This window comes from Rhinolophus sinicus, chromosome 6 (assembly GCF_057876585.1).
Source record: "Rhinolophus sinicus isolate RSI-liver-muscle chromosome 6, RSI-T2T, whole genome shotgun sequence".
NCBI classification, from domain to species: Eukaryota; Metazoa; Chordata; class Mammalia; order Chiroptera; family Rhinolophidae; genus Rhinolophus; species Rhinolophus sinicus.
In genome coordinates, this window is record NC_142506.1 from 34880938 (window position 1) to 34905493 (window position 24556).

Here is a 24556-nt window from a genome sequence, read left to right on the forward strand (position 1 = left end):
GGACTCCTGGTGCTTTTAGATTCTCAGTGGGCTAGCACTAAAAGAAGTGGCGAACGGGAGAAGGGAAGCTGTGGCCGCTAGCTCGCGTTTTCCCCACGTGCCGACCGCTCTCCCCCCCGCGCAGTCTCTCAGATGGTCTCGCCCACTCCGGCCGCCGCTCACGAGGGCGAGGCAGCGCCGGCGCGCAGACAGACCTGGCAGTCGGATGAGCGGAGGTGCGGCTTCGCGGGCCGGTAAGCGTGGTCTGGCAGCCTGGCGGCCGTCGCGAAAGAAGCCGGGAAACCTAGGCCTCACCACAGGTAAAGGGAAAGCTGCTGGAGAGCGAGGGGCACTGTCCAGTCTGCGTTCCAGGGCCTCTCATGGCCTTTAGGTCATCGCCGGCCTGTCGAGGGTGATTTGTTTTGTTTTTACCCCTGGCTGATGAGACGAAAACTTTTCTTATTAGCGCGCTTTGCGGAGGACACGGAAGCCCCGCGTCTGGCTTCCTAGGGAAGTTCGGTATGGGGAGCTAAAACGGTCTTGTTGTTAATACAATGGCCTAGGGAGGGCGTCGAGGAATGGAGACGAGAAGACCCTATTACTTACGGAGCCGTCTTCCAGCAGCCTTTCGTCTCCTGATTTCATTTATTAACCTTACAGAAGTAGACATTGAATCTTCGAAAAACAGTATTTTAGTGCCTATTCCTATTCCTAGCGTATTGTTAAGGCACGTAGTTGAGAATTAGTACTTGATATTTTAATGGACTAAAGAATTCTTTAAGGCTTTTTTTTTCTTTAATATTCCTGATGAAAGAGTCGTGTTATAAGACTTATCACTAAATAGTATTTTATACACATATGCGAATGTCCTATTCGCTGTGTAGGCAAGTGAGTTAACCGTAATTGCAGTTGATGTATTAATATTTCTGTCCAACGACAGTGGAGCAGTGCAAGGCTAATGGAGAATCCCTGGGAGGGTGGACCAGAGATGAGACCCAGTCCTGCTCTCGTGAACTAACAGTTAATTATTAAGGAGTATACACAGCAATGAAATGATGTAAATAAGGTAGTGCTCTTGTAAATAAAAAAATAGAAGGATAAATATTAATTGTATACATAAAGGTATTTTGATGAATCAGGATAGAATTCAAAAGTTAATCTGCCTTATGTGGGAGGAGTATTAATTTGAGGCTGGAAAGGCTTCTGAGTGAATTTGGGATTTCAGAAATTTACTTTGAAGTACGATGAAATTCTTACACAAACTTAGAAGTGAAAACATTTTACAGCTAATAGGGATTTTAAGAATTATCTTATTGTACTTGTAACCTTTAAAATTTTGTTTTTTAAAGAATGGTCATTGAACACCCCCTTCATGGGCGATACATTGTGCTAGACCTCCACAAGAAGCTTAGTCTGTTAAGGAAGCATAACTGAGGTCTTCTGGCTTCCAGCTTAGTGCCTTTATGACTTTGCTGTGCAAAGAATGAATATTTTATGTTTGAGGAAAAACTTGACAGGTTTGGAGGCTCATTTCCTACCAAGATTTAATAAAAATCACCTATCTCACAGGCTATTGTGAATACTTCTTTCCTTTCTAAAACCATTTCAGAATGTCAGTATGACTTTCACTTTTTTAAATCCCTTTTAGGAGACTTCTCTAACTACATATTTTCGATTCAAGAATCTGTGTATGTGAAGGGCAGGCGTAAGTTATGTGCAGATATTCCACTGCACGGTGATGGGTGCCCCAAACTCCCAAATTGTTCAAGGATCAACTACAGATCGCCAAGAGAAGATTAGACAAGTATTTAGTCTAATTCAGAGCATAAAATAAGCTGAATTCCAGTATATAGAAAAACAGTAAAAAGTTACATGCAATTCATTGATATTTGCTTGTGTAATCAATAGTAATAACAGCTAACATTTGTGTAGCATTTTTAATATGCTAGACTCTGGGTTTTGTTTTTTATGTATTATTTAATGTGAAATTATATGCATCAAATTTACCTTTCTAATTAAGCTGGCTAAATATAAAATTCCTTCGTATTTCTAGAGTTTAAAGTAGTGACCATCTTTCCTAATGAAAATCATCTTAAAAGCAACTGCTTTTCCATAAAAAATATACATTCACCCATTGCTGATTGCTTATGTATCCTCTCACTTCATTTTGCTATGACTGTTTTTTGAAGGCTTTCTTTTTCCTTTTTCCTACAAACAATTTGATAAAACTCATTTTGTTCAATGCCATTTTGAGTAACAGCTTTATCTGTGAAATAATCAACATTGTTTAGCCCTGAGGATGAAGCAAGAAACAACCTACTAGATCGCGATGATAATATTTTGATGATTCATTTAAGACAAAGTAGATTTCTTCTTGTTTTTTTATTTTGTAATGAATGTACAGTTGACCCTTCGACAACACGGGTTTGAACTGTGCAGGTCCATTTATACATGGATTTTTTTCAATAAATGTATTGAAAAAAATTTTGGAGATTTGTAATGATTTGAAGAAACTCGGAAGCTAACCACATAGCCTAGAAATATTTTTAAAAATTGGGAAAAATTTTAGCTATGTCATGAAAGCATAAAATATATGTAGATACTAGTCTATTTTATCATTTACTACAATAATATATACACAAATCTATTATAAAAAGTTGAAATTTATCAAAACTTGTGCACACAAATATACTTATAGGGCGCACGTAGTGCCATTCGTAGTCACAGTCAAGAGAAATGTAAACAAATGTAAAGGTGTGATATTAAATCATAACTGCATGAAATGAACTATAGTACAAACTACTGCTGTAAAAATTTCATAGCCACCTCCTGTTGCTTTACGATGAGCTCAAGTGTTGCAAGTATCCACTTAAAACATGTGACACTGATCTTCTCCACATGGGTAGTTCATCTCTCCAGTAAATTCATATCGTAGTAAAAAGTGATCTCTTGTGGTTCTCGGGTATTTTTTATTGTGTTTAGTGCAATACCATAAACCTTTAATAACACCATGGAACCCATATGAAGTGCCATTAGTGATACTGAAAGTGCTCCAAAGAAGCAGAGGAAAATCATGACAATACAAGAAAAAAACTGAATTGCTCAATATGTGCCATAATATCAGATCAGCAGCTGCGGTTGCTCGGCATTTGAAGATAAATGAATCCAGCATAAGGACAATTGCAAGCAGAAAAGGAAATTTGTGAAGCCATCGCAGCAGGTACAAAAACCTTGCACTTTTTGCAAACTACCTTTTTATTTTGTATTGAAAATGCAGCTTTTACATGGGTGCAGGATTGTTTAAGAAAGGCATACCTATCGACTAATATGTTTCAAGAAAAAGCATCATATGACAATTTAAAACAGAAGGAAGGTGAAAGATCTAAAGCTGGAGAATTTAATGCCAGCAAAAAGGTTTGATAATTTTAGGAAGAGGTTTGGCTTAAAAAATGGCAAGATAACAGGAGAAGCAGGGTCTGCTGACCAAGAAGCAGTACACAAGTTCCCAAATGTCATTAAGAAAATAATTGGGGAGAAAGGATATCTGCCTACACAGGTTTTTAATGCAGGTGAAAGTGCCCTATTTTGGGGGGGAAAGAATGCCACAAAGGCCATTTATTAATAAGGAACAGAAAGAATAAGGGGTTTCAAGATATGGATCTTGGAGAAATTCAAGAACTAATAGACACCACACCAGAGGAATGAAGATGACTTGATGGAGATGAGTGCTTCCGAACCAGTGCCAGACAATGAAGAACACATAGAAGAAGCAGAGCCAGAAAACAAACTGGCAATAGACAATCTGGCAGAAGGGTTCCGATTATTCTAAACTGATTTTGACTTTTTTTGCGACATGGACCTTTCTATGATACGGGCACTGAAACTAAAGCAATGGGCAGAAGGATTGGTACCCCATAGAAACATTTTTACAGAAATGAAAAAGCAAAAAAGTAAAAAATTACAATGTATTTCCGTAAAGTTACACCGAGTGTGTCTGCTTTTCTGGCCTCCCCTTCCACCTTCTCCACCTCTGCCACCCTGGGGGACAGCAAGACCAATCCCTCCTCTTCCTCCTCCTCAACCTACTCAACGTGAAGACAACAGGATGAAGACCTTTATGATAATCTATTTCCACTTAATGAACAGTAAATCATCATCATGCCGTACAGTTAATGAACTTATCTGTTGTATATGTGTGTGTCTTTCTGTGAAAATCTAATAACTCTTCAGCAAGAATTGTATGAGACATTTTTGTTTTATCATCGCCTAAGTATTCATCATGTATAATCATGTGCAAGGCTTTTATGGAATTGGTTAACCTATCCTTACATAGCCATATGGAGAGTGATATTTAATACAAAATTAATAATGTGTTAGTTTTCTTACTGTTTTATAACTTTGCTTTCAAAGAGTTATATTGCCATTCAATATGCCTGCCTCTCTCCCTCTCCCTCTCCCTCTCCCTGTCCCTCTCCCTCTCCCTCTCCCATAATTGGAGAAACTGCCTATCGGCCTATTATCACAGGTAAGTGTTTTTTGTTTTTTTTTTTTTTAATGTAACAATGTTTCCAATACTATTATGAATATGAGTGTCATACTGTATGTCATAAAAATTTTATAACGATTTGTTAATTAGTGTATATGCTAGGCTACCATAAAACAATTATATTGATGCGTCTTCATGATCAATACATGAACTTTTATACCTGTTAATAAATATGAATCTTTTTCCTGTTATCTTTTTGTTTTTTATGTCTAGCGTTAGTAATACATATGACGTCTACAGTGTTTTATATCATGTAAGACAGTATTGATGTTGGTACTGACATAGACAATTCATCTTGTAAACAAACAATGTAAACTTATGGTACTGATACAGTACAGTACCGTAAATGTATTTTCTCTTTCTGATGAATTTTCTTTTTTCTAGGTTACTTTATTGTAAGAATATAGTATATAATACATATAAATACTAAATTTTTGTTTATCAACTATGTTATCAGTAAGGCTTCTAATCAATAATAGTTACGTTTTTGGGGAGTCAAAAGTTGTATGAAGATTTTCAACTGAGGGAGAGCGGGGACCTTGCACTGTTAACCCCTGTGTTGTTCAAGGTTCAACTGTATGTACATAAAATACATTTGAATAACTCAGTGTTGTTTTGATCATCAATCTGTATCTTTTTAAAATTATTTATTTTCAATTACAGTTGACATTCAATATTATGTTGTATTAGTTTCAGGTGTACAGCATACTGGTTAAACATTTATGTAATTTATGAAGTGATTTCGTCCCCCCCATTATTCTCTACCCACCTGGCACCATACATAGTTATTTTAATATTACTGACTGTATTTCCTATGCTTTACCTTCCCTTGACTGTTTCATAACTACCAGTTTGTACTTCTTAATCTTGTCACCTTTTTCACCCAGCTCTCCAAATCCCCTCCCACCTGGCAACCATCAGTTTGTTCTCTGTATCTATGAGTCTATTTCTGTTTTGTTTTGTTCGTTTATTTTGTTTAGAATCCATATGTAAATGAGATCATATGGTATTTGTCTTTCTTTCTTTGATTTATTTCACTTAGAATAATACCTTCCAGGCCCATCCATGTTGTCACAAATGGTAAAATTTCATTCTTTTTTATGGCCGAGAAATATTCCATTGTACATGTGTACCACATCTTTATTCATTCATCTGTTGATGGGCATTTAGGTTGCTTCCATATCTTGGCTATTGTAAATAATGCTGCAGTGGACATAGGGATGCATATCTCTTTTCAAATTAATGTTTTGGATTTCTTCACGTAAATACCCAGAAGTGGAATTGCTGGCTCATAAGGCAGCTCCATTTAAAAATTTTTGAGGAACCTGCATACTGTACTCTGTAGTGGCTGCACCAATTTGCAATCCCACTAACAATGCACGAGGGTGCCCTTTTCTCCACATCTTTGCCAACTCTTGTTGTTTGTTGATTTATTGATGATAGCCATTCTGACAGGTGTGACGTGGTATCTCCTTGTGGTTTTAATTTATATTTGTTTGATGATTAGTGACATGATGTTGAGCATCTTTTCTTATGTCTATTGGCCAGCTATATGTCTCCTTTGGAGAAATGTCTATTCAGGTCCTCTGCCCATTTTTCAATTGGATTTTTTTTCTTGGTGTTCAGTTGCATGAGTTCTTTATAAATTTTGGATATTCACCACTCATCATATGTATCATTGGTGAATATATTTTCCCGTTTAGTATGTTGTCTTTTCTGGTTTTCGGTGGTTTTCTTTGCTGTGAAGAACTTTCTAGTTTGATGTGGTCCCATTTGTTTATTTTTTCTTTTGTTTCCCTTGCTGGAGGAGATATATCAGGAAAAAAGTATCACTAAGAACAATGTCAGAGAGTTTACTACCTGTGTTTTCTTCCAAGAGTTTTATGGTTTCATTTTTTACATTTAAGTCTTTTCTCCATTTTGAGTTTATTCTTTTATATGGTGTTAAGAAGATTATTTTATTTATTTATATATTTTTGCATGTATCTGTGCGGTTTTTGCAATGCCATTTATTGAATAGACTGTCTTTACCACAGTGCATATTCTTGCCTCCTGTGTCATAGATTAAATGACCATGTACGTGTGGGTTTATTTCTGGGCTCTCTATTATGTTCCATTCATCTATGTGTCTGTTTTTATGCTTGTATCATGCTGTTTTGATTACATGGCCTTGTGAGATAGTTTGATGTCAGGTGGCATGATACCTCCAACTCTGTTCTTGCTCAAGATTGCAGTGGCTATTCAGGGTCTTTTGTGGTCCTGTATAAATTTCAAGATTATTTATTCTAGTTATGTGAAAAATACCATTTGTGTTTTGATAGAGATTGCATTGAAACTATATTTTGCTTTGAGTAGTATGGACATTTTAAGATGTTAATTCTTCCTATGCATGAGCATAGTATATGCATCAATTTATTTGTATCTTCTTCAGTTTTTTCTTCAAAGTCTTATAATTTTGCAAGTGTGAGGCTTTTACCTCTTTGGTTAAATTTATTACTACCATGTTTTCCCAAAAATAAGACCTAACCGGAAAATAAGCCCTAGCATGATTTTTCGGGATGACATCCCCTGAACATAAGCCCTAATGCATCTTTAGGAGCATAAAATAATATAAGACCCGGTCTTATTTTGGGGGAAACATGGTAGGTATTTTATTTCTTTTATGCAATTATAAATGGGATTGTTTTCTTAATTTCTCTTTCTGATAATTCGTTGTTGTATAAATACGCATCTGATTTCTGAATATTAGTTTTGTGTCCTGCTACTTTACTGAATTTTTTTCTCAGTTCCAATAGATTTTTGGTGGAATCTTTCAGATTCTCCATATACAGTATCATGTCATCTGCAAATAATGACAGTTTTACTTTTTCATGTCCAAATTAGATGCTTTTTATTTCTTTTTTCTGTTTGTAAAATTTTTTCTTTTCTTTCTTTTACTTTCTTTTTTCTTTTTTTTGTTTTTTTTTTGTTTTTGGTCTGATTGCTGTGGTTAGAACTTCCAACACTATGTTGAATCAAAGTGGTGAAAGTTGGCATCCTTGTCTTGTTCCTGATCTTAAGGAGAATGCTTTTAGCTTTTGCTCAAGTATGATAGCTGTGGGTTTGTCATTATGGCCTTTATTATATTGCAGAAGTTCCCTATTGTTTCCACTTTGCTAAGAGTTTTTATTATAAATGGTTGCTGTGGATTTTGTCAAACATTTTTTCTGCATCTATTGATATGATCATATGATTTTTATCCTTCATTTTGTATACGTGGTTAATTCATTGGCAGATATTGAACCAGCCTTGCTCCCAGGAATAAATCCCACTTGATCGTGGTTTATGATCTTTTGAATGTATTGCTGAATTTGGTTTGCTAATGTTTTGTTGAGGAATTTTGCATCTATGTTCATCAGGAGCATAGGCCTATAATTTCCTTTTGTTGTAATGTCTTTGTGTGGCTTTGGAATCAGGGTAATGGTGGCCTCATAAATTGAGGTTGGTAACCTTCCCGCCTCTTGAATTTTTTGGATAAGTTTGAGAAGGATAGGTGTTAAATCTTCTTTGAATGTTTGGTAAAATTCACCTGTGAAGCCATCTGCTCCAGGACTTTTGTTTGTTGGGAGTTTTTTGATACTGATTTGATTTCGTTAGTAGTAATTGGTCTTTCAGAATTTCTGTTTCTTCTTGATTCAGTCTTGGAATATTGTGTGTTTCTAGGAGTTTATCCATTTCTTTCAGATTGTTCAATTTGTTGGCATATAATTGTTTTGTAATATTATCTTGTAATCCTTTGTATTTCTGTGGTGTCAGTGTCATTTCTCTTCCATTTCTGATTTTATTTATTTTGGTCCTCTCTTTTTGTCTTGAGTCTGGTTAAGGGTTTAGTAGTTTATCTTTTCAAAGATCCAGCTTTTGGTTTCTAATATTTTGTATTGTTTTTCAGACTCTGTTTCTTTTATATCCACTCTGATCTTTATTATTTTTTTTCTCCTACTCACTTTGGGCTTTGCTCTTCTTTTTCTAGTTCCTTTAGGTGTAAGTTTAGACTGTTTATTTGAGATTTTTCTTGTTTCTAGATGTGGGCCTGTTTGCTGTGAATTTTCCTCTTAGGACTGCTTGTGCTGTGTCCCATAGATTTGGGGTCATGTGTTTTTGTTTTCATTTGTCTCAAGGTATATTTTTATTTCTTCCTTGATCTCATTGTTAACTCATTCGTTGTTTAGGAGCATGTTATCTTCCATGTGTTTTTCAGTTGTTTTTTTTTTCTTGTAATTGATTTCTACTTTCATACTATCGTGGTCTGAGACAATACTTGATATGATTTCAGTCTTGTTAAATGTATTGAGACTTGTTTTGTGACCTAACATGTGGTCTGTCTTAGAAAATGTTCCATATGCACTGGAAAGGAATGTATACAGTGGTACCTCGGTTTTCGAACGTCTCCGTTGACGAACATTTTGGATTATGAACGCCGTAAATTTTATGGATTTATGGTATCATTAGATAGTAAAGTTCATGCTAAATTTGCTGTTTTAAGGGTTGATTTTGAAGGTCTGGAACGGATTAATACATTTTGCATTACTTTCTATGGGGAAACTGTGCCTCGGTTTTCAAACATTTCAGAACTCAAATGGTCTTCCGGAACGGATTATGTTTGAAAACTGAGGCACCACTGTATTCTGCTGCTTTAGGGTGAAATGCTCTAAAAATATCAATTAAATCCATCTGTTCTAATGTGTTGTTTAAGGCCACTGTTTCCTTGTTGATTTTCTGTCTGGAAGATCTATCCATTAATTTCAGTGAGGTGTTAAAGTCCCTTACTATGACTGTATTACTATCAGTCTCCCCCTTTATGTTGGTAAACATTTGCTTTAAGTATTTAGGTGCTGCTATCTTGGGTGCATAAATGTTTACAAGGGTTATATCCTTTTGTTGGATTGATCCCTTTATCATTATGATGTCCTTTTTCTCTTATTATAGCCTTTGTTTTAAAGTCTTATTTTGTCTGATATAACTATTCCTTCCCCAGCTTTTTTTTTCATTTCCATTTGCATGAAATAATCTTTCTATTCCTTTACTTTCAGTTTGTGTGTGTCTTTGGATCTAAAGTGGGCCTTTGGTAGACAGCATAGCTATAAGTCTTGTTTTCTTATCCATTCAGCTGCCCTATATCTTTTGATTGGAGCATTTAAGCCATTGACATTTAAAGTGATTGTTGATAGGTACATAATTATTGCTATTTTATTATTCACATTTTTCCTCTTTCTTCCTAAAGAAGTCCCTTTAACATTTCTTGTAACACTGGTTTGGTGGTGATGAACTCCTTCGGCTTTTTCTTGTCTGGGAAGCTCTTTATCTATCCTTTGATTCTAAATGATAGCTTTGCTGGGTAAAGTAATCTTGGTTGTACGTCCTTGCTTTTTGTCACTTTGAATATTTTATGCCAATCCCATCTGTCCTGCAGTTTCTGTTGAGAAATCAGCTTATAGTCTTATGCGAGTGCCGTTGTAAGTAATCTGTTTCTTAAACGTCCTTCAAATCAAATTTGAAGAATATAATTGTATTACTTTATTTTCTTTAAATTATTAAATTAATAGAGATTATTGGGTTCAGGTATAATTTGAACATTTACAGATTTTTGTTTTAAATGTTTTTCTCACACCAGTGATTTTGCTTTTTGTTTTTAAATTATAAAGCGTGTCTTTATTTTTCCAGTTTAGAAGTTCCTGTCTTTTGTTTTACACATGTGAGTAAATAAGTTTCTCTCTTTTTTTTAATGGTTATATGTTTCCTTTGTAGGCTACTTTAAGAAAAATGGCCCTGTTGACCCAGTGGATACCCAGGTGGTTCAATTCAATTAAATTGAATAGTTTCATTACTTCTACACAACTCAGAAATTGTTTTCCGAGACCTGGAAAAACATTATTGCATGAATTTTCTGCTCAGCCTCGGATGTCCTCTGATAATTTCTTTCTCCAGTGGGGATTTAAGACTTACAGGAACTCCTCCATTTGGAATAATAGTTCCCAGTCTACCATCTCAATTAGGCAAGAGATTAATTCTGCCCAAAACACTATGCTTCCTTCCATGAATGAACAGTCACTGAAGACACAAAAGATACCCAACTTTGATTCTGAGCTGTCTCTAGAAGGTAATCCTGAACTTACAGAAATGTCTCCTTTGCCTCACTTTGGTAGTTTGAACAAGCTACCTGTTTACATTACTAGCCCATTTCAAGTCTTATTTTGTACCAGGCAAGAAAAGTAACAATGGCAATTCTATTCATTTACTTCTATTATATCCTTTTTTTACTAAGAAGAAAAATTTATATATTAATATGTATAAGATTATTTTATAGCTATAAGTACAGCATTTTCTTTCTAAATACTTTATTATTTAGATTCCCAAAAAAATATTTGGTGATAAGTAGATGTATTAGGGTATAATTTATGTCAAGAAAAATTCATCCTTTTTGGGTATACAGTTCTATGAATTTTGACTTATGCATTTAATTGTGTAGCGACCACCACAGTCAACAAATAGAACAGTTACATCACCCCAAAAATCTCCCTCATGTCACTTTTTACTCAGTCCTCTTCCCTCCTCTGCTTCTATTCTAGGAATATTTCACTGTAAATAAGATAATATTAGATAAAATAGAATATAAAAAGAAGCTGGGGTGGGGGATAGGAGGCTAGGTGGAGAGGCTGGCTATAAGAAATGGGAAAGTGTAGTTATTAGAAGCAAAAAATTTGAACAAAAAGTCACAGTCCCAATTTCTTAAGGTATGTTACAGTTTCCAGTATTTTCCATACTGTGTTTGATATAAGACAAAACAAAACCTCAGAATCAAGGCTGTACTAGAGAGAGTCACTTAGCAAAGGACTGCAGGTGGTAGAAATACAATCATATAGAAGTTCTCTTAAAGACATACATATTTGAGAATAACTTGGAGAAAAGGGGATTAGATCAAAATGAAGACATTTCAGAATCTGATGACTTTTAATCCATGCAATTCAGGCTGGTAGAAGATATTCTATTTTTTGACCAAGTTAAACTATGGTAGACTCTATCTCTTTCTCAAAATGAAGGTCAGTCTATAAAATTCTTAACTGTTGATTAAAAATAAAGGAAAGGGACAGGGTTTTGTACAGAACTCCTCCTTATGGAATAGAAATATACCAAGAAATTTCTTATCTTGTAGAAAGAGTAGTTGATCTCTCTAAATAGTCTTAACCTTCCCTCTTAGAAGGTAGAAAATATTTGGATTTCTTCGATGTTTAATCCTGAAATGATCCCAAGAAAGACGCAAAGTAGGGAAGAGGTTGTCTTTATAGAAATAGCTTTAAGTATACAAATTGGAGAGCTATCTTGCTTCTCTCTTTCTACATGGCTGGCTTCAAAGGACTGGACAATGTGCCTCCACTGTCTCCATTGCAGCCAATTTCCGAGGAGGAGGCTGTTCAGATTACTGCAGATCCCCCATTGCCCCCCGTTTCATTCACACTTCGAGACTATGTGGATCATTCTGAGACTCTGCAGAAGTTAGTGCTTCTAGGTAAGTCTGCGTAACCTACAAGTACTTCTTGAGTCTGCTCTTCATTTCTCTTTTTACTTTGTTTAAATTAGCATTTTTAATCTTTATCAAAGTAGTACATACACATTAACAGAAATCAACTAATGTGAAGCCTTCTAGTGAAAAACTACTCCGCTTCATCCTTCCTGACCTTGCATCCCACTCCCTAGAGGTATCTACTGAACTTTTACATAGCTCTTTCTATTTGTATTTAACCTCTAAATGTTTTTGTAGTTATTTATAGTGCTCTTGATTGGTTCATCAGCTTTAGACATCAGTTGATCTCATGTATATACACACATACTTTTCCCTGATTCTCTTCAATTTTCCCAATATATTTATATTAACAAGTTTTAGATAAATCATTAGTCAGTGATTACATTATGACTATAAATATTGCTCACTGCTCTCCAGGAAGTACCGTTTCCCCGAAAATAAGACCTAGCTGGACAATCAGCTCTAATGCATCTTTTGGAGCAAAAATTAATATAAGACCCAGTATTATATAAGACCCAGTCTTATTTTACTGGGTCTTCCTAATTTTTGCTCCAAAAGACTCATTAGAGCTGATTGTCCAGCTAGGTCTTATTTTCGGGGAAACATGGTATGCATGTATGTGTAACCCTAACTGAATACATCATGGGGTAAAGCCAACTTAGACTGTGGTCACCTAGAAGTTAGAATCATGTAGTATTCATTTTTTTTATATCCGCAGAGCCTACTACAAGTGGCTAGTCCATAGTAGGAATTCAGTGACTATTTTTTCAAGTTAATGAAATTGTGAGTAAGCCCAAGTGATTTGTGCTCACAGCAGTGTGCCCTCCTGATGAGATTCTGCTCTCCTATTGCTGTTAAAAGCAGCTTTTCAGGATTTCTGTTTCAGCAGTCAGGGTATGACAGCTTATGCTGAGCAAGGCACTTCAGCACACTTGTAAGCTGTAATATGTAGTCATATTTGAACTCTGAACCCTTCATGTTATTTTTAAAGCATAACTTCCCCCATTTATCCCAGATTTTTGGAATTAGTTTCTAATTTATTTATCCATTCAAAATTTTTGTTTATTTTTCTATTAATTTTATTTTTAAATTATAAAAGAATTACATCTAGTTGTTAAAAGTACAAATATTACAAAAGAAAAAAACTCTTACCCTCTCTGCATCTTCAGTTCCACTTTGCAAGGGTAACCACCATTACCAATTTGTTGAGTAGCTTTCCGGATCTTTTTCTTTGCAAATATAGATCAATCAGAAAGCTGTACTTAGCTTTAATACTTTTATGTTGTCAAACATAATATTATTTTTTAAATTCTGTGTTTTCTTCTAGTAGTTTTAGAGTTAGCACACATTTAAATTCATATCTATCTGAAATTAATTTTTGTATCAGATATAAAAGGAATTCTTAATTTTTTTCAAGTGTTTGTATAGGTGGTAGTCCTGTTATGTTTTAATGAATAGTCCTTTTCCCCCATAGATTTGAAATGTCATTATTATTGTATGCCAGATTTTTACTTTATCCTGGATCTGTTTCTAGTTTTCATACTGTGTGTATGTGTGTTTGTGTGTGTGATGTTTTTCTGTTTGTGACCATCTTATAACAATACCTATTTAATATAAGAAATTTGAATTTAGAATTATATTTGGATCTAATAATGTAATTATAATTTATTTTTCTAATTACGAATACCATTTAAAAAGAATGTTTTTATTTCATTGCTTTTATATTTAAGACTGTAAACTTGCATCTAGAAATCAGTTTAAGGATTATTTTCAAGCTGAAGAAATATATTAAAGAATATGAAATTTGAGTGTAAACTTAAGGTTTAACATTATCTTCAAATATTTACTCTAAAGATAAGGAATAGGCCTTTCCTATTCGTGTTTTTTTTTTTAATCAAATAAAAGGGAAAATGAGAGCGTAAATTGCTCAGTTTTAATGAGAATTTTGAATTACAGGTTACTTTGATTCTCTGTCTAATTAATGCTGACTTCTAATTATATTCATAACCAAAGAATGATTTAAAATAACAGCTTGGATTTCCCCCCCTTCTTATTCTTTCTCTCCTGTCCCTCATTTACTTGGATTACCTAAGATTATAAGAATATGTGAAGGTTAAAGATTGTATACTTTCTGCTTTGTGGTGTACTTGAGGGCTGTATATGTTCACCTGGTCTCACATAGACATTTCTTGAACTCCTTCAAGGTACTTGTCTCTGTGCTAAAGACCTGGAGATTACAATGATGAGTAAGACATAGGGTCATTTTTATTCCCCCTGTGGAGGGGATCATAAGCATATTTTAAAATAATGCTTATAACAAAGGAAATAATTAAAAAAAAAAAACTTCAAAGAAAGTAACAGTTTATTTATGTTTGTTACCCTACAGAACTACCAATTAACTAGTTACTATGGAGCTCATTAGGGCTCATAAGCATCCTTCAAACAATATTCAAGAAACTATAGATAAAGATGATGATCCTAGGTCAATACAACTTAGTGAATTTGTTTTAGGTGGAAATTTAGCCAAATGTACTGTTTTCCTCTATGGATGGCTTTGAAATAAACGTTGTATTTTCATTTTAATTTATTTTTACTTATGCAACCAATTTTGTTTAAAAACATTTAGAAGTTTCTATGCCTATTAGTTCTCCTTTGTGCACTTTTATGTGTGACGTTTAATAACTAAGTTAAACAGTTATCTTTAAACAGTGTTTGTAATTTACTATAGGAGTGGACTTGTCCAAGATAGAAAAACATCCAGATGCAGCCAACTGCCTTCTGAGAATGGATTTTGAAAACGACATTAAGCAAATACTCCTATTTCTTAAAGATCTGGGTATAGAGGATAACCAACTGGGACCATTCCTTACTAAAAATTATGCTATTTTCTCTGAAGACCTTAAAAACCTTAAGACCAGGTAGGGTTTTTAGAATTATCCTCACATAACAAGAAGTGATTATAAAGGAAATGTATGTGTAAGTTATTTTTTTTTAAGTCTCAGCTGCATGAGGATCTACCAAGATAATGAACATGAATGTTATTGTTTTGTTTGGACCTTCTTTGATCAAAATTAAGTATCTAAAATATACTTTTTTTATTCAGTAACCCATTATTTTTATGTGAAAACAAAAACATGAAAATGTCTTTCTGAGTCAGTACTGAACTGTTTCTTTTCAGAAATGGGAATATGATTTTTTTTTAATCCATTAACAAATGACTGGATTATCTGAAAGTATCTCTTAAAGTTATAAAAGACTAAACTTCTGTGTTTTTTACTGGCCAGTTTTTGATGGTAGATGTTTGACATTCTCTTGGCAGATTGCAAAATTTGCTTAATCATTTCCATAAGTTATTTTAGTTGTTCCTTTTTTTCTTTAAATAGCACTTCTATAAACATCTTTATGCTTCATTCAACATTTAAAATTTTATTGAATCTTTGATATCACTTCAGTGAGATAGTGTTGATCTGTGACATAGGAATGCTGTTAGGCATTGGGAACAAAACTTTGTCCCTGTCTGTAAGTTCCGGTTTTGAATTCATCATCACCCTCACCTCTCACCTAAATCAGTTCTTTCCTGTATTCCCAGCTTCACTGAATGAGAGTACTGTCACCCTGTTACCCACATCAGAATTACTGGTGTTAGCTATGATTCTCTTTTAGCATTCACATCTAATAAATCACCAAGTCAATTTTACCATTTTATATTTCTCAAGTCAGTCAATGCATTTATCTTAATCTTCACTTTGAATACTTTACCTCAGGTCTCCATCATTTCACATCAAGATTACTGCAGCAGTCTCCTAGCAGGTCTGCCTCTAGTCTTCTCCCCCAGACTATTCTCACACTGATGTCGATCGAGCCTTACTGTATTTCAGAGAGCTTTGTAGTTCCTTGAATCATCAGTCTAATGACCTTTTTTCCTAATTAGGAAAAAACATCGCATTCCTTATATTGAACAATTTGAGTCCTTATTATGCCTGCAAGGCACTGAGCTAGACTTGAGCCATGTAAGATAGTCACACTCTCTCCCTTCGTAGGACTTACAGTCTGGTGTAATATAGAGTTTAATTACAATACAGGGGAGAGAAAGAGTGATTCTAGGAAAGCCAATCTGACATATCCAGATCTGTTCCTCCTGGCTGCCTCGAACACTAATTCCCTCCTATTCAAAAACCAACTTGCTCTTCCTGCCCAACATTTATTCCAAGTAAGCATGTATACCAGGAGGGGGGAATCATTAGGGGCCATTACAGAGGCTTCCTACTGTACCACTATTATTAATATCCCCATTTTACAGGAGAGGCACAGAGGTTAAATAATTTGCCTAAGATTACGTAGCTAGTATAAGTGGCAGGCCTGGCATTCAAACCCAGTTTGTATAACTCTAGAGTCATGGTTACTATACAACACTGTCTCTGTACTTTTAATTCTGTGAAGGAAAGTTAAGCTTAAAAGGAATTAAGTTACTTGCCCAAGATCACACATGCTCCTAACAACAAAAGAATATTCTCATATAGATAGTAGTCTAATAGTTCCTAAACCTGGCTGACTAGTAAACTAAGCTGTGGAACATGTTTTAAATTACTTTGAAATTTTTAATAGGTAATTTACCCAATGTATTCAAAAGGGTATACAGTGAAAAATAAGCTCTAATTGAACTTAGCTCTGGCTCTGGTTTATGTACAGCATTCTTATTTTCTAGAATTTCTGTAATAACACTGATTTAATATACTTGGTTTCAATGAAAAAAAATTTAAGTGAATAAAAACATTATTTGATTCTTTGTAAGAATTTTCAAATGAATAATCTGCATTAATTTTTAGGGGGTTTGGGCTTTATATGTTAGTGTTTTATTGGAAAAATTATCATAATGTAGACAGCAATTTTGCTGTTTTAATCAGATACCAGTCCTTGTTGCCACACACACAAAAAAAAGTAATCCTCCTTTCCACCACCTTGCTTCTATCCCTCATTGTCCTTCCAAGACCCATCTATGGTGACAGCTACTATTATCAAGTTTTTTGTTCAACCTGCTAAGAATGTTCTACCATATGAGTACATAAACATGTGTGTACACATATATCTATGTACACACATGCCCGTGAACACACATACATACAACTGCTAGCATTTATACATAATATTCTGCACCCCGCTTTCTTACCTTAACTATTTATTGTCACTTCCTTTTTTTTCCCCTTGTGTAATACATAGTAAAGACTGCAAAGACTGGTTGTTTGCAGTCTTTACTATTACAGCAAGGCTGCAGTGACTCTCTTGTATATACCTCATTTCATACATATTGGTGTATATTTGTAGGACAGATTTCTAGAAATTACTAGATCAAAGGATATATCCATTTGTAATTTTAATAGATATTGACAAATTATCCCTCATACAGGTTGTTTTCCAGTTTACACTCCTGCCAACAGTTTACAGAAGTACCAGTTTCCCTATTATCCTCACTAATACAGTATTATCAAACTTTATGATTTCAGTTCATTTTATAGATAAAAATAATGCCTTGTTTTGGAAATGATGTTTGGAGCATCAAATATTTAGAGCATTTTTCATATGTCTATTTTCTTCTTTTTTTTATAAGCATTCTTTTCAATATTAAAATTAGTTTTCTCTCCATGACATGTCATAAATATTTTGCCCAGATTGTTATTTGTCTTTGGCTTTGTTGATAGTGTTTTCTTGCCTTGCATTTTAAATTTTTATATGATTAAATTTATCAATCTTTTCTCTTTTGGCCTTTAAGGGACTACTATAAAGAACTAATAGTCATTTGAATATAAACTATAAGTTCTGATACATGGTTTAGAAATATCATAGGCATTAAAGGTAGGCATATAACTTAGTTGAAATCTCAGCTTTGTCATTAATTAGCTGGTGGTCTTACAAGTTATTTAACTTCTGGATTTATGTTTTTTCAAATGTAATGTGGAAATTTTATCTGGATCACAGGTTTTTTTGTTTTTGTGGTGAGACTTAAGATAATGTCCTGGTATATTTTAGGCATTTAATAAAACTGACTTTTACTATGTTTATAGATTTTTAAAAATCAATAATGTTATTTTATAGTCAGACTTTATATATTTCACTATCTTATTTTGGTTTCCAGAAACTTAGCGGGAAATTTCTCAGTTGTTAACAAAATATATATTGACAGACTGCAGTAAAAATTAGTTATGAAAATACGTATTTAGTAAATGTACTAAAATGAAATATTTTCTTTCAGTGTCTCTGAGATACTAAATTAAAAAATTTCCTCTCACACTTGTCTTTCTTTGTAAAAAGAATTCTGAATCTGTTTTCTTAATTTATGTTTTTTCTGTTTTTAGACCAAAAAAAAAAAATTCTTAAATCAAATCTATTTATTTTTTTCCTACCAAGTAATAAAATAAGTCAAATTAACTGAAAAGGGAATCTGTTACTGGATTTCAGAATTATTTTGTTTTCAAGTATAAATGGTAACAATTCTAGAGTTGCATGGATGCTTGTTTTAACAATATTTGGGCCATTATTATAGAGTGGGTTTTTTTTTTTTTTACCCCTCGCGCCCTGTGTGTATGTGCCTTTTTAAAAACAGTATTCTGGAAAGTAGTTTGACACTGGTATAATAATGTACATGTATTTTTGTTTGTTTTTCTAGAGTGGCTTATCTACAGTCAAAAAATTTCAATAAGGCAGATATTACACAGATGGTCAGAAATGCACCATTTTTGCTGAATTTTTCAGTGGAAAGACTGGATAACAGATTGGGATTTTTTCAGAAAGAACTTGAACTTAGTGTGAAGAAGGTAAAGAAAGAGGGAGCATTTCTATATTTCCATGTCAGCTACATTTGGTAACTGTCAAAACTCATGTTTGTAACAGATGTCTTCTATAAATGCCTGGTATTTTCTGTACAAGAATGAATTCGCCTGCTAGGTTAAACATAGATGTGTTATTCTATAATATTCCATCAAATTGGTTCCATAAGTTCTTTTTTTTAGTGTTTGTTTTTTTCCCTCAAACAGAATTAAGTTTATGTATTTCTGGGATTACCAGCACTTCCCTGACTGGGTCATTTAAAAATTTATAGTTTTTTAGTTCTAGTAATGCTTTGGTTTTCCAAAATAATTGGCTATGCATATATAGTAATGATAGATTGTTTTGTAACTACAGATTAGGGATCTGGTAGTTCGTCTCCCAAGGCTACTAACGGGAAGTCTGGAGCCTGTGAAGGAAAATATGAAGGTAGGATGACTTTAAACTTTTGAGAAATCAGCTTCTTTCTTCAAATGTTTAAGTCCTCTGAAAAGGATAGATTTTGCTATTGTGCTATAATAAAGAAAATTATATTATAAATGAAGTTATTTCTAAAAAAGATGACAATAGGAAATGATACAATAGACATCTAGGAAGCAATTTGTTTTAGTTAATAATATTTTCACATGTTGACGAGGTGTTATATAAGTAAAGCACCTTGCAGACATTGATGCCTGTAATCCTAGAGTAGATTAGGTATCTGGGTGGTACCTGGAAACTACTTCCATTGACCAGTATGAGAGTCTGTGTCTGTGTACCCCAGGTGGGGATGAGTTTCAGAGGCTGGATCCAGAAGACTTCTGTGAAGAGAGCAGTGACTATCCTTATAACATCTGTGCCGACTACCAGCGCTGGTCTATCACAGAACATACCAGATGCTCTTTACTGTTTTTTCTCCAGAGAAGAGCATAGAGCCAAAGGCAGCAGACTAGTTAATATACAGAGCTGCAGTAGTAATTGAAATTATTATCGAAAGCCTATTTTCTGAGGTGCTTAAAGTGTTTCATATTCAGTTGTAGAAATATTTGTTGAGCACCTGCCCACACACTATGCTAGGGAGAGAGTTGCTGCTCTTGTGGAACTTACAGTCTAGTGGGGGATAGCATGCAGTGATAAAAGCAGGGGATTGGTGGGGGAGCATAGGCTGCTATGACTGCACATAGAGGGCCTAACTCACGTTTAGGTGTTTAGTTTCATCTCTGTCTGGAATTTTGACATCTAATTTGCTAGATAACACATTTAAATGTACCTGGGAGCAGAGGCTCAAAAAGCACTTTGAAAACCTTACTGCTGGTCTGTGTGGTGTAGCGCCCATACAGACAACCTGAGCAGACCTCCCATACCCACCATCATTCCATCTCATAATTATGATAGCTCCTTTTGGTGATCCGCTTGATGATCGCCATGCTGTGAGTAGCTCATGCTCAAGAGAGGGGTTTGAAATTCAGGTTACCCCAGAAGCAGGAAGCTGCGATCCGTTAAGGGCATTGGCATAGGTGTCCAGATTTTAATGTGCTTATTTTCAATTTTAAAAGAATCAATGTGTCCTCTGGCACAGTACCAAAATAACTATTTCTATTTATGACTTATAATGACTCTACTTTCTTTTAGGTGTATCGTCTTGAACTAGGTTTTAAACGTAATGAAATTCAACATATGATTACCAAAATCCCAAAGATGTTAACTATAAATAAAAGAAAACTTACGGAGACTTTCGATTATGTGCACAATGTGATGAGCATTCCCCACCACGTCATTGTCAGGTTCCCACAGGTAACGGGTGCACAGCTCTATGTAAGAGCCGTCCTTGCTCCATCTGAAGCTGCTGTCTGGGTGTCTCGTGCTGTTCACTTGTGAAAATGCCTTGCTATTTGTGAAGGAACTGGACCAAGTGCAATCCAGTCCTGAGAGTTGTGTGAAGGTCATACTTCTTTTCCCATCTTTTTGTCAAAAACACATGTAGCAAATAGAGTAGAGGGAGGGATCGCTCGTGAGAAGTTTATGACTTCTAGGCAAACATGTCCATCTTCAGAAGAGAAATAGTGATGAATCTATTTTCCTGTTTACCTGTTTGTTCCTTGTTATGCCTATTGGAATCTAATCTATTTTCTCTTGTGTTTTTTTCTCCATTTAAATTTGAAGTAGATCACTTCCCTTAAAGGTCCTTGCAGTGCTACATGTGCTTTTTATTCACTACCTAAGTCCATTAGTTAACACGCCATATTGTAATGATCTCCTACCTAAGCATAAAACAGTTCCAGTTTGCCATCATGCCAAAGCCATCATTTTATTTTCTAAGCTAATCAGACTTTCCTGTTCTTTACTTAAGGAGTGATATCATCTGCTTGTTTTCAAGCATGTTAACTCTTTTAAAACAGAGATTTTGTCTGATTGATATACACTGCTGAATTCCCAGTGCCTACAACTATACCTGGCAGTTAATAGGCAGTAGGTAAATATTTGTTGAACAAATTAATGATGGGATTTCATCAAAGTCATCCTTTCCTGTTTGCCATGTGAATAGAATAAGTATTCATTGGAAGATTGAATTTAATTAAAGTGATCCTTCTCCATTTGTGACATGCTTTCTTGATATAAAGATGGGCAAAAGAAATATGACTTTAATATAATTCTCAGAACTAGGTTGCATTTGGTCCAGTTCTCTCACAAATAGCAATGTTTATTTACCTATCATACTTAACTATGAATGGGCCCTTAATGGAGAATATTTCTGTTCCATCAAATGCATATGTATTCATTATAAAAAGTGTTAGAAGCCTGCAATGGTGCAAATTTGGCTTATGGAACAATTGTAAAATAAGTACTCTTCAACTAAAAAGCAATGGCAATTGGTTTTTCTTGGTTTGGTAGATAATTCAGTTATAGTAAAGCATGATAAGAGAACCTGATAAGGAGATACAAAAATCAATCAGATATGGTTTGTATTCTTGTGGAATTTGTAATCTAATGTGGAAGATGAGTTTTAAACAAAATGTAATTTACATGAAGTCAGAGTCTTAACCACATGTCTGATAAAATTATTAATTCGGGAGATTTTGGAAAATCATAGAAATAATAACAGCTATTGAGTGCTTGCTTACTATCTGCCAGCACTGTCTGTACTGCTTTACTTACTTTAATTCATTTAAGTCTCAAGACAGCCATATGAGAGGTAAGTACTATTATCCCTATTTTACAAATGAATAAAGTAACCATAAAGAGATTCAGTGACTTGTCTAGGGTTACCCAGGTAAAAAGGGGCAGCAATAGGATTAGAACTCTGACAGTCAAGTTTAAAAACACATGCTCTTAACTAGGATTTGCTGCCATTCTAAGAAATAACATTTGAGTTGTCAGTAGATTGAGTGGGGTATCAAAGATGGACAGAAACTTTGTACATAGACGAAACTATAAACTTGACCAGATGTATTAAAATCACTTGTTTAAAAACACAGATTTTAGGCACCCCAAAATCTAGGTTCTGGGAAGCCCCATTATAGAACTGTGTCTTTCATACTGGTACTCTCAGAATCCTAGGATCTGGGTAGTACTGCTGGGAGATAAAAAAAAAACCTCAGTAATGGAAAAATACATTAACTGACAGTAGGGTTGTTAGGAAACTGATAATAGACTTTAAATTTTTGGCTGGTGCTTTAAAAATTGGTGTGAAAGTACTTTTCTCATGCAAATAAGTTTTTGTTGGCACATACTCGTACATTTTATAATTAATTAAAAATGAGAAACAATTATAACTTAATAGGTATAGATAATTTAGCCATTTCAAAGCAGCAATCACGGAAGGTAAAGGATAACAAAAGCAGTTAGGATAATGACATAAGGAAATCAGTAGATAAGGAAAGAAGTTATAGTCAGTATCCCCTAAAACCTTGTTTCTCCTCTCCCACTGTCGGTTTCTGTGAAGGCAGAGTTGGAGTCCACATTAAGACAAGAGTAATTCCCAGGGTGGGGATTTTAGGGTGTTTTTGTTGTTGTTGTTGTTTTGATCTCTGATGATTTAATGGATCATTAACAGGATGAAATTTTTCTAACTATGGTATAGTGACTCCTGGTGGTTAACAATAAAAAACCAAAACAAAAGAAAAAGAAAAACCCAATCCTGAACTGTGGCTTTTGGACTAGAAAGATCACACAAATCTCTAATAAGATAATAGCCTTGAACATAATATCTGGTCATAAACTATGTAAATGCTTTAGTGTCTTTATATTTAGGAAATTTATAACTAGGAGCTTCAGAGTTATTTATGGTCTTGTCTGTATGTTGTATGATAATTTTGTAAGCCAAGAGTCAAAGAAATACATTTAGAAGCTTCCTACGTCTTTATGAGCAGTAACAATGCAGTAATAGGAATTTAGTTATCAAAATAAAGGCACAACAGCATGTACTTTATTTTTGCAGCGAGAAAAAGATGTTTTGTTCCAAAAGCAAGCCAATCCCATGTTGAGTTAGCACATCATAATTTTTTTCGGTCACTGTACTTCAGCTTTCAACAACTGTTTTGCATATGTCTTCACAAGTGATCTATTATTATTTTGTTTCCACTTGAATATAAGGAAAGACTCCCAGAGGTTATGTGCCATGTGAAGTGTTCTCAGTGTACCTGAAGTATAGCCAAGAAAAGGACCTGAGACATAATACTGAATGTGGTTCATTTGGGTCTCATCAGGGCATCACAGATGTCTCTTCAGCTTAGCGCTCTCATTCAAGTCTGGCCAGATCTCCAAGTCTCCCTTCTTTCTTTCAGCTGGCTATAGGGACTTAGGCTGCTTCTGATTCCTTGTTAAAGTTGCCGCTGCTCTCTTCTTTAGGAGTTTTAACCCTGAGGCAAGTAAGATTCTAGTTGCTCCCCTAAATGCCAAGTTCATTTTTATACTCGTCAGAGAGCAGCAGGAATTAAAAAAAAAAAAAAAAAAATAGGGAAGCTTCACAGATTATGAAACTTTACATATTTTTTGATGCCATAGACCTTGATCTTTTACTTTGTTTCCCAAACTTGGCTGGTATCAGAGTCACTTGGAGGACTTGTGAGCCCCACTCTCAAAGGGTTTGGGGTTGAGCCTGAGGATTTGCTTTTTTAACAACTTCTGTCCTGTCTCTGGATGAGTCAATGTTCTTTGCCTACCGTGTAGCCCTTTATTATTTTATAATTGTTCTGTTTGTGAGGTTTGAATCCCTTTTTAACCATAATTTCTTACTGGAAGCTATAGGGTTTAAACCCTGGACATTTAGCATATTTACTGAGCATGTGATCAATATGTGTTAGCCTGTAAAAATTTTTAGCCAGATAAACATTTTAATAGTTCTTCTTTCAGGGCACAACGTTTTTTTAAAAACTTTTTTTCTTTTCTAGGTGTTTAATACAAGGTTGTTTAAAGTCAAAGAAAGACATATGTTTCTGACTTATTTAGGAAGAGCACAGTATGATCCAGCAAAACCTAACTACATTTCTTTGGACAAACTGGTATCAATGCCTGATGAAGTATTTTGTGAAGAAATTGCCAAAACTTCAGTACAGGACTTTGAAAAATTCTTAAAAACTCTTTAGTTTTTGATGAATGTTAAAATGTAATAATGTGAAATATATATAATATATGAATAAATTAATATACTTTAAAATAAATGCCTCAAACCTCAA

The 24556-nt window shown here is 34.5% G+C and overlaps 1 protein-coding gene across 1 annotated transcript; it reads left to right on the forward strand.

The window, feature by feature from the left end:
- Positions 1-160: 160 nt before the first annotated feature.
- On the forward strand, positions 161-24556 carry MTERF3 (mitochondrial transcription termination factor 3). Its single transcript, XM_019718403.3, has 8 exons — positions 161-299; positions 10310-10661; positions 11916-12068; positions 14812-15001; positions 18745-18892; positions 19260-19331; positions 20514-20675; positions 24272-24556. Exons 2-8 carry the CDS (start codon positions 10325-10327, stop codon positions 24464-24466), a joined length of 1257 nt encoding a protein of 418 aa, XP_019573962.2. The 5' UTR covers positions 161-299; positions 10310-10324; the 3' UTR covers positions 24467-24556.